General features: G+C 38.2%; 1 protein-coding gene across 1 annotated transcript in view; it reads left to right on the forward strand.

The window, feature by feature from the left end:
- Window positions 1–306: 306 nt before the first annotated feature.
- The window catches only part of LRRC16A (leucine rich repeat containing 16A), a 116,703-nt gene continuing 105,879 nt past the window's right edge, over window positions 307–11,130 (forward strand). The window contains exons 1-6 of the mRNA XM_009998292.1: window positions 307–375; window positions 1,408–1,458; window positions 6,113–6,172; window positions 8,523–8,644; window positions 10,628–10,725; window positions 11,079–11,125. Coding sequence (XP_009996594.1) covers window positions 307–375; window positions 1,408–1,458; window positions 6,113–6,172; window positions 8,523–8,644; window positions 10,628–10,725; window positions 11,079–11,125 — 447 coding nt within the window. The remainder of the gene's footprint in view (window positions 376–1,407; window positions 1,459–6,112; window positions 6,173–8,522; window positions 8,645–10,627; window positions 10,726–11,078; window positions 11,126–11,130) is intronic.

Raw genomic sequence — 11,130 nt, forward strand, 5'->3', positions numbered from 1 at the left:
CTGAGTGAGGGAGGATTGCTGTTACTGTGAGAGGGAGCTGCTGTCACGTTAAGGGAACTCTGTCCAGTGGTAAAACCCCTCAGGTTGGCCCTTCTCCTTTCTCTGCCAAGCTGTGGAAGACACACTTGTGATCTGGGAGGAGCTGGGAGGAAAGCAGCAGAGACTATTTCTCCCCCATCCCTGAGTGCAAGAGGACAAGGTGGGCCTGCCTGACAGGGCCTGGACGTGCCGGCTGAGTGCCAACTGGTGTAATGGGCTTTTGGAGAAGGAGGGAGTCTTACAGGAGGATGTGGTTATTATTCCACAATGGTTTGGCTCTACACCAGTGGTGACCAGAGTGCTAGATCTCATGACATCAACCTTGAAACAGTCTGTGTACTGATCCGATATCAGTACAAAGCAGCATTTGCGCTCTAAGGTTTTAGCAAGATATGGTTCACCTGAGATATGAAGCTGAAATCCAATCTTCCAACCATTTGAATGGCATCCAGAGCTGGGTGCTGGGTTACCTTCTTGGGCAGGTTCTCCATTTGTGAGTGAGGAACATGTTTTGTGTCAACCTGCTTACCTGGAGATGGATACTTACAGAACAGAAAGGAGGTTCCAGGAGGGAGAATAGCTCTGCACGTGCTATGGGATTTTGATCCAGGTGTTTGAATTAAATTCAGGTTTTTATCTGGAAAAAGATGGATCAAACAGTAACTAATTCTGTAGGCAAGTAAATTAAAAAGCAATACTGTAGTTTTGCAAAATTGGTAATCCCTTTTGGAAAGTCTAAAATCTGTGAGTGGAATGTGCTACTGGACATTCGAATGGTACCTTTCTGTATCATTATAGTTTGATGGACAATAACTTCTGAAATACTGTTTTTTCTCCCCACAGTCACTGGTCTACCTAATCTAGTGATGTTTTTTCCATTGTTCTTGCTGGAAAAGAAATGCAGGTCGTGTTGATGAGAAATCTTTGTATTGTTACTCCAGAAATACACTAAATATGTCTAAAATACAATGTTTGTTTATGGTCTCTTATATTACTAATAATATGTTTATCTTGCGTATTTTTGTTATATTTAAGTACATCATACGTCCTGGTAGGACTTCTTATCCTTGTTTCTTTTTAAAATGTCACTAAAATTGCTATTAGATGTTATTGGGAAACTGATTAAATACATCTCTTCAGTTTGATGCTACAGCTAGCTTATAGCTTATCAGATTGCAGCAGTCTATTTACTATGCCCTATTGGATCTGAGCCCATTTTTGGTTCCTTCAAAGTATGACAGCAAAGGGAATCAATGCTCATTCTACTAGAGGCTTTTTCCCTTTTGTTTCAGAATTTTTCTAGAAGGGAATCTCTAATAAGATTCCTGATAAATATTTCTCACAAAATCTGTTCTTCTTTTTCAATAGGTGTTGGCATCATGTCGGGCATTTCTTTTAACATCTCGGATTCCCACTAAGGTAAAGCTACTGCTTCTGTAAATATTCCATTTTTTTAGATACAAATTTAAGTTGCATAAACTAAGTTGTATAAACTTGGCATATTTTAGTTATATATCGTGTGTCTGTTTAAAAAATAAATAAATTAAGGAATGGTATGTTGCATGGCACTGAGATTGTTAGAATGCTGCTTCTACTATTAGTGTCTGTCTTAAATGGACTTGTCAGTTTATATATACTATTTTAGAAGTATTTTCTAGAAATACATTTGGGTAAAGAATTTTGTTGGAAACACCACACCAACTTGAAGAACCATGAGAGGACCCTGATGATGTTTGTAGTGGGACAGTTTATGTCAAGATAAGCTGATGGCTTTATTCCCTATTGGAGACAGAAATTATGTTGAGTTGTATTAAATTCTGCTGTTTTCTGGTGATTTCTGCGGTTCATTTTGAAAAGCATCTCACCAACCTACCTTGCCAGTGCTGGTGAATTATTTTTTGTATTCTTTGGACCATTTGTAATTATTGCTGTAATAGAGAAAGATATTTTCCATATGAATGAAATGACTGATGAGAGAGATTATCTGTTGTCCAAGTTGGAATCAGTGAATGGGACTTTGGCACATGTTCTATTTTGTTGTCTTTTACACATACATATGTGTGCGTATATATATATACACACATACACACATATGCTTCATAATAAAACAGGATCAGTGAATCGAATGATACCAGCTTTTCAGCTATGGTCACTATGTTGCCATCCTTAACTACAATTTGAAGACGCTGACTGACAGACAGGATGACACTGACTTGAATATCTGCCGAAACTTATTTCCTTCAGTTGATCACCCTGTCCCTGCAGCACAGATGTCTTCAGTTGCTTTTCTCTTGGCTTTTGGATCATGACAGTTTGCAGCCTGTTTCTGAGACAGGGTTTGGTGACTGATTGCAGAGAAATACAGAATCAATGGATGAACAGCTCAGTCATCAATGCAATGTCCATATGATGGACAGGTGGTGATGGTGATCTTGTTAAATAACAGCAAACCCATTGTAATTCATCAAAAAGCTCTTGGAGACTGGTGCTTATAGTGCTAAGGAGTAGCTGTACTCTAGTGTTACAGACACCTCTCAAAACTTTATAGTAAATGGATTTACACAGTTGAAAATCAAGTTCTGTTTTCATGGAGATCTAGAACATATATGTTGTACTAATAAAAGTGTGACTTTAGTGATAACAAGTGAAAGAAAGGTGACAAGACAAAAATGTGTCTGCTAATGATTTGTGTCAAAATTAAACTTTGTTAGGACTAGTGAAACTTCCTGAATTTTCTCATCTGTAGTATTCTGAAAAGCTGTTTACAAGCTTTCTGAGCCCAAGAGCTTAGATATAACTGCCATACAGTAACTCCTAGCAAGACAGCTGAGAACATGGAGCAAAGACACTTGATTTCTCTGGGAAACTCTCACAGAATTGATTATGCTGAGAGATGGCCATTTCTGAGTGATTGTTATTACTACATTGTCATTCCAGGCTTCACTTTTGCTTAAACAATGCTGTTGAGATGTATTTGCTAAACACGGATCAAAGTTAAAAAGAACAAAGGTTAATTAACTAGAACACCAACTCCTTGTTCTAAGGATATAACAGTAGCCATTTCGTAGCTTTACGCTCAAGTCCAATCAGATCGTTTCCACTAATCTAGATGGATTGATAAGAAAGTACTCAAAGCCTACTAATTCTTGCTATAGTCTGTGTAAAGCATAGTTGCAACATCGGTAAATGTTGGATGTGTCATCAAGCCCACAGATAAGTGTATGAAATATTTGTAGGAGTGTAATTCAGGTTTATGAACATATTTCTAGTGACTGCTTTCAGTAAGTTTTGATTGAAAAGCATTGAAAGCTGTGAAATTAGCTGGTTTGGTAAGTGGAGGGTCACTGAATGAGAGGTACTTTTAGGAAGATTTTTCAAAAATACAGTTGTAGCAATAAATATGATTATACTTTTTTTTTTTTAAGCTTTGCAAAAATTATTTCATTGTTTCAGTTAGATTATGTTTAGAAAGTGCTGTGTATTTTTACTGCAACTTAATGGCTGTAGATCCATGTTTTTAGGTGGAAAAAATTAAGTAAAGGTGAATTATAGAGATGTTGCCACATGTCCTGGTATTTGTTAATTTTAGCTAAAAGTATTTTTGCAGAATGAATCCTTGAGTCTGGATCTGTGTACACTTTTCTCAGGAATAGAAAAGTATTTTTGATCATGTGTATGAGCATATATGTCTGCACATAGAAAGTATGTTAACAAAACCAGAACCTTCAATCTGTGGTAGGTAAATAATTTGCAAAATAGGAAGGATTTCAGCCATAGAAACCTTTTCCTAACATTTTGTTGTGATTTTGGTAAATAAATTTTACATATTCTCATATATTAAGTTGTTTATTTTGACTAGCACTGGAGAAAGAAGAACCTTTAACTTCTGTACCAGTGGTCTGGCTTATTCCAGTAGTAATCAAAAGCTGCTATGATGTTCTATTTTATTACTTTTTGGTTTTGCTTCTCCTTTCTGGCGTGAATGAACTCCACAGAGCCATATCCTGCCATCACAAAAGTGTGCTAGTCTTAGCTTAAAAATCAGAAACTTGAAGAGGCCTTATCCTTGGAAAAATGCAAAGTGCTGGTGCAGGCACTGGAAAGATGCTTGCGTTGGTTCTTTCTCTCCTGCTTCAGTTCCCTGTATAGACTCACTTCCTTAGCAGCTGCAGTGGCACCTCTGTGGTCTGGAACTGCCTGTTTGCTGTGGGATGCTGTCCACATAGCAGAATAAGTGAAGTAAAATAGGTGGAGTGTCCTCGAAAACTTCAGCATAAAGTTTGATTACTAGGTGTTTGGTGGGAGGTGGATGTTGCACAGAAGTGGCTGAGGGCTGCTTATGTTCTGATACTGTCCAATAATAAGGCAATTGACGGGAATAGGATTCAGTAAATGGGCAACAAAGAACAAATAGTAATAAAATCTTCAGTCTCTGCAGCTGTCAGTGGATAATGTAGCTAAGTGCTTAAAAAGGGATTCTATTTCATTTAAAACCCCTAAGTTTTAAAGCATTCTAAATAATTACTATTTTAATGGCATGTTTTGGCACAGCTTCATCCTGTGGTAGCACTGTTCTTGACTACTTATAGATTTGGCAGTGAGACCTTGGAGTTTTGGAGCTCTCCCTACTTGCTGGTTTCTGAAGAAACTTCTAGCTGGTTCTTATGGTTAGAAACTGGTACCTCCATTCCTAACTTCCCAATGAGCTGTTGCAGCCTTAGTGGAGAGAGATTCTTAAGAGCTGCATCTGGGCTCTGAACACCCCAGGAGTCATTCAGGGTAATCTTTAAAAGTTTGCCACATATACAGAAATAGAGTACTATAGTGTTTGCTAGTTAGCCTGTGAGCACCCTGACTGTGAACCTAGGATAAGGTAAAGTACAGGAAACTTTGTACAATTGCTCAGTTAAAATGGTCTTAATGATAAATAAAAGGAAATGACTTTGCAAATGTCTTGCCCCGTAATTACGATTCAATCTAAGAGTTTTGGTTTTTTTTCTGCGTATCTCAACTGTCAGGGCATTTCTTGATGTAATTCTGAATTCAGATCTTAGCATGTTCTGTAGCCCTAGATTTGACCTTGGAGAAGAGGACTTCCCTGCTGCCTTCTAAGCTTCCATTTGAATTCAGTGTGTTCACTGTTCCACCCTGCCTGTCCTGACTCTTATCCAGATAACCCACTCAGGCAAAGCTAATGTATTGTTTCCTCTCCTGCTTTTAGGAATGCTGAAGGAGTCTTGAGCATTTATATGTCTATATTTGTAGCTATCTATGGTATTTTTCTTTATATATGTCTGTATACAAAATTATTTGAGCATGTACCTCCAACTTCTGTGCCATAACATTTTTCACTTCTGTGATTAGTGTAACCAGTTATGCTGTCAGTATTGTAATTAATGATTATTCAGTGACAAGAGTACACATTAGTAGGGTGTTGTATAAGTGATGCTTTTTATAGTAAAATTTTGTCATTATTTTTTATAAGCTTATGTGAAAGGCCCCATGAGGTATTCCTATAAGCTCTAATAATAATTAAAACCAGTAACAAGCAGACGTAACTGTTTTCTTTAAGTGTAAAACATAGTCTAATAAGATATTAGCAAATTCTTGGTGTCAATTGCCTACAGGAAAGCTGGGGAGGGGCTTTTCACCAGAGAGGGCAGTGATAGAACAAAAGGTGATGGATTTAAACTGAAAGAGGGGAGATTTAGGTTAGACATCAGGAAGAAATTCTTCACCGTGAGGGTGGTAAGTTGCTGGAATAGGTTGCTCAGGGAGGTTGTTGATGCCCCCTCCCTGGAGGTATTTAAGGCCAGGTTGTATGAGGGTTTGTGCAACCTGGTCTAGCGTGAGGTGTCCCTGCTCATGGCAAGGAGGTTGGAACTTCATGATCTTTAAGGTCCCTTCCAATCTTAACCATTCTGTGATTCTATGATTCTATTATATTGTTACATAAATAAATGTAAAATAACAGCCTTGCACAAAGTTTTCTTAACCTCATTGAAAAGCTTAAGTGCTCTTTAAAATAAGATAAAGTTTGCACTAATTTGGCATTTTCTTTTTTTAACTACAGTTAGAAATGACTTTCAGCTACTTGGAAATCCAAGGAGTAACTTCCAGTAAACCGGGTCAGGTGAGTGTATTCTAGATATAAGATACTTGTTTATTCATTGCTAGATCTGTTCCAGTCAATCAGGTAATGCTCATGCAGGTGTCCTCATCTGGTGAGCACGTTGTATGTTTGTGTTCTTACATTCATGATGCTTTAAATTCTTAAAATTAAGGATTTAAAAAGTCAATTTTAGTAATGTGTTGTGCTGGTAGGATGACACCTACTTTAATTTTCCTAGTTTAATACGGTAGAAGTTGTCTTTTGCCTCAAGTGAAAATTTTTCTAAGAAATGATAAAACAATGATGGTTGGTATATAATCATCATCAAACAAGCTCGAGTGGCTTCTGTGGTGAAGTCAAAATCTACCTTTATGGTGAAGTCAAAATCTTCTGCTTACATTGCATGCAGAAATAGTTTGCTTCCAAATATTCTTGGTGCCATAACTGCACACAACGCAGAATATATTTGACAAGTTATATGCTCAAATAAGTGAGTGTCAAAGAGAAGATGCTGAAAAGATGAATGCCTTTAATACATTTTTTATTCATCAGATGAATATGTTGACAAGATTTGACAGTCCAGTTGTGTAAAAGTCTCAATATGTTTCATGTCTGTTTGGATTTTAAATAGCTTTTTAAAAATAGGAGCATCTAAAACTTGTTTGGAACTCTGAAAAGCTCTTGTGTTTAACATGTAATCTTTTTAACCTGGCTTTTGAAACTTTCCTTAAAGAGAGGGAAGAAAAGAAAAAGTCCAGATGTTTGTTGTTTTAATGGGGAATCATTTAGTCAATTCTTTGTAGGTTTTTGTGGCTTCATTTATTTAAGGCACTAAAATGCCATGGTAGCTAATGCTACTTATTCCTGAAGGCACAGACAATCACAACTGTGGCAGAGTCTACAAGTGTTCTTCAGCATACTGTTTTCCTGAAGTATTTTTTAAGGTTTTGTGTGTTTGCATTCAGTTGTGTTTTAAACATGTAATACTACAGGTAGGCAAGCTCCTAGATTACTGCTTGTGGGGCAAATGGTATTGTTGCAGCTTCCCTACATATGGCATGTTACATCCGTCATGCCTGAAGGATGTAATCTTGTGCTGGGCATCTCACAGAAAGGTTCCCACTGTAAGATAAGTGAACAAATGGACAATAGGGAAATGTTGTGTTAATATTGGTGACAATGAAAAACAGTAGTAACTTTCACACTCATTCATCTTCCAGGAGTGACAGTAACCAGTTCAGAAAGGAGTAGAATTGGTGGGAAAATGTGTGAAAATTCCTGGTGTGCTTTTGGGATAATACAGCCTCTTTGAGAGGTATCATGCTGATGACCCTAAATAGGAACTGAGAACCAAAAGGGCCCTGGGAACCAGTTTCAGTAAAAAACAATCTTCTACAGCATACTACTCAGTGTCCCCCCTCATACTGTCTATCTACACTTCTTGTTTATTCTTAATGTTAGCTTTTTACTGTTTATGCACAGCTCCTCATTTAAAATGAGTTTATGACTTGGTCTGTGCTAAATATTTATGTTGGAGAACAGAGAAACTTTATATTGCTTCCTGTGATGCAGCTGAAAGCAGCAGCAGACCTGGTGTGTCAGTAATACTGTAATCTGATTTGATTCTGAACACTCAATATAGGAGAGAGGGGCTGCAAAATGCTTTATTTTTCCCCTAGCTGAAGCACGTATCCCCCAGACAGCAGGACAATTATGTTAGCTGAGTTACTGCTTCATCTCCTTCACTGGAGACATTCAAAACCCGCCTGGACACATTCCTGTGTGATGTGCTCTGGGTGACCCTGCTCTGGCAGGGGGGTTGGACTAGATGATCTTTTGAGGTCCCTTCCAACCCCTAGGATTCTGTGATTCTGTGATCTGAACTGAGACAATATATTACCATAACATTATCTTAAACAGCACAGATGAAAGCATCAGAGCTTTTCCAGAGGATCACAGCCATTAAAGACTTTTACTTTTTGCTGGAGGAAACAGGCCCTGCTCATTCAATAGTTTCCTGTCAGACTCCATTCAGTTCTTCTGGTGTTCTGGGATGTGTTTCAAAAGATGACAGTGCTGTGAAAAGTTCTTAGTTCTTGAAGTGTCAGCTGAGGTCAAAATCCTTTGAAAATTTTGTTCCTATGGGAAGCAGGGCACTGTTAGGAAAAGCAAAGTTTGAGTATGACCATTTTGTACATTCAAGAACAACTTTCAGAAACTTTACCTGGAACATTGCCATGTCATGTCTTGAAGAATAACAGATTCCTGCCAGCACACAAAGCATTCCTCTGGCATTCAAAATGCTCTCCTTTTTAAGTGGACATGAATTCTACAATATCCAGTTCTTGCTCTCATGCTCTCTTATTTATAGTTGATTATGGAAACTGAAAAATGCAGCATCTCCATGAAGATGGCATCCTCGGAGGATGTGAGTGAGGTGCTGGCACACATTGGGACCTGCCTCAGGAAGATATTCCCTGGACTCTCACCAGTGTAAGTGGCTTTTAGGGCACCTCAAGTGGGAACAGATAGTGCAGAAAGGGTGAAAAGACACCACATCTTGTCCACTGGTCTCTCCACCCTGTCTTCAGAAATGCACAGAGGATATGGAAACACCTTGAGGCAAGGGCTAAGCTTTCGTCCAGTTATATGGTAGAACCGGGAAGCAGTGCAGAGCACAGGTAGGGTAAGTGTGGTCTGTAGGGTCACAAGAGCCTTCATTTTAAGGGGGTGATGCAGGTATTTGGAGTTAAAAGTTTTTATTTTACCTTATTGCCTTTCCAACTTCTGGTATAACTTTGGTTCTGGCTTTTTCTGATAGTTTACTCCTTTTGGGTTTTGTTTTTGTTTTTCCCCCAGAAGTAAAATCTGAGTTGGGAGATGTTCTGTTTACTTTAAGTATTTGTGAAAGGGTACTCATGATTGGGAGCCTTATTCTTCAAAACTGAGCCCTGGGCAGTCTTGTCATGCACTTTTCATGGTGTAACAGGCTCCTTGGATCATACCTCTCATTCTCTATCTTTTTTTGCTGTGCTTTAGGCATTGTTCTTGGGGTTTTTTTGCATTTTGTTGTTTGGGTGGGATTGTTTGTTGTTTTCCTAGTATCTGTGCCTCTGAATTTTATCATCTTGCAGCGATTCTCAGTAGTTTTTCTTAATTTTCTTTTATTTCTTCTCTCTGTCCTTACCTTATCTTCATCACTCTCTATTCAGATCATGCAGCTCTATTATTACTCTCTTCAGCTCTTGGTTTTCAGTGGTATTAGAGAAAACTGACTGTGCAAAAGAATTTTCCTAGATATGTTGATTTTTATAACTTTTGTAACAGATGTTAGATGTAAATGGTCAGGCTTTACATGTTTTATTTTGGGTGTCTGTCTCTATTATTCACCTTTATTATTATTCTGTAGGTGGAGCAGGAAATCAAGTTCATAAACTCTGGCTGGCAGTTTTGGTTTTTTACTTCCAGTTTTTCTCTGTGACAGTATTATTAACTGCCTGAATGGAGATCAAGCTCTTTCTTCAAAAAGCATGCTTACATTTGGGAGCAGATTTGCCATAAAACCTCAGTGATTATGTGAGACTTGCAGGCAAAAAAGTGAAGAGGGCTGGAAGGCTGTGCATTTTTGCTTGTGTGTCTGTGAAGTCCTTGAGCACTATACATGTTTTCTCTGGGATTTCTTGTAATGTTGTTGGTGCATTTTGGGTAGCTATATATGGAGTGCTTGCTTCCCAGAAAAGAAATAAAATTTCTTGCTCCTGTCTCAGATCACACAGCTTTCCAAAAGGAAAACACTAGAGTTGTGCAGATTATGTAAGACCAGAACAGGCAAGAAAAGAGGGAAGAGGTTTCTTCCATTAATAACTTTTATTAATTCCTCCCCCCCTTTTTATGGGGTTCTGCAGTTTATGAAGCAGTCCTGTCATTCAGAGGAACATATAATTTCATTTCTTAAAAGGCAGGAATGGACTGAGTTTCTTTCTAGTGGAGGAGGAACACTACCAAATTACAAAGATTGGAGTTGAGTACCTAGAGTGCAGCCTAGAGGCCACATGTAGCTACTCAGCATGTTCTGTGGCTCTTTGCACCACAGTGCTTTCACTGCATAAAAGCTCTGGATAAACAGCAGTGGTTTCAGGGTAACCAGTAATAATATGTCTCTCCCCTATTTTAGGGCTACTTGTGTTATATGAGGGCTGCAAATCTTAGCTAGAGCAATCCTGGCATAGAAAAGGGCTCTGTTGCTGCAGTAGTCAGAGGGTTGATAATTGGAAAGAGACAAATAAATGTTGCTCCTACTGGGATGCATCACAATTTGTGTGACTTTTAGACAGAGAAGCGGGTTGTATTAAATATGGTAATTCTTCCTATACACTCATTTTTTAATCATACTTGAAATAAAGACAATTTCTGAATTTAAAAACACTTTCAAAATCATGAGATATTTTTATATTTTTTTTCCCCTTTTGCATCTAGGCGGATTCTGAAAAAAGTAACTATGGAGCCTTCAGAAAGACTGGCTAATCTCCAGGCCCTGTGGGACAGTCAGACAGTGGCAGAACTTGGACCTTGTGGTGAGCATAAATTTAAAGACTCGAATAAAAAGAGGATGGAACTGCACTGTGAGGAAGTTTCATTCTATTTCTGGCAGAAGATTGTAAAGGTGTAATTAGTTTTAAGGTGTAATTAGTTCAGAGCAGACTTCTGATTGGTAGGTGAAGGCATTGTTTTCAGCTCTCTTTGAACCTGCCAGGCAAAGATAGGACAGTCTTAGTTTCTTTCAGGAGCACAATGGACACCCTTCTGAGAGAAAAAGAGAGTGAGTTTGGAAAGACTTGAAGTTTAAGTATTAAAGTATTCTTTCAGATGTTGTTTGTTTGCTTGCTTGTTTTACTATTGTGATAAATACTCTCTTGGGTTTTTTTAGGAGGCTTTTCACAGATGTATGTTTGTGTTTGTGATTGGCTTGGATTTCCCTA

Source organism: Chaetura pelagica, unplaced genomic scaffold, assembly GCF_000747805.2.
Source record: "Chaetura pelagica isolate M959 unplaced genomic scaffold, ChaPel_1.0 scaffold565, whole genome shotgun sequence".
Lineage (NCBI taxonomy): Eukaryota > Metazoa > Chordata > Aves > Apodiformes > Apodidae > Chaetura > Chaetura pelagica.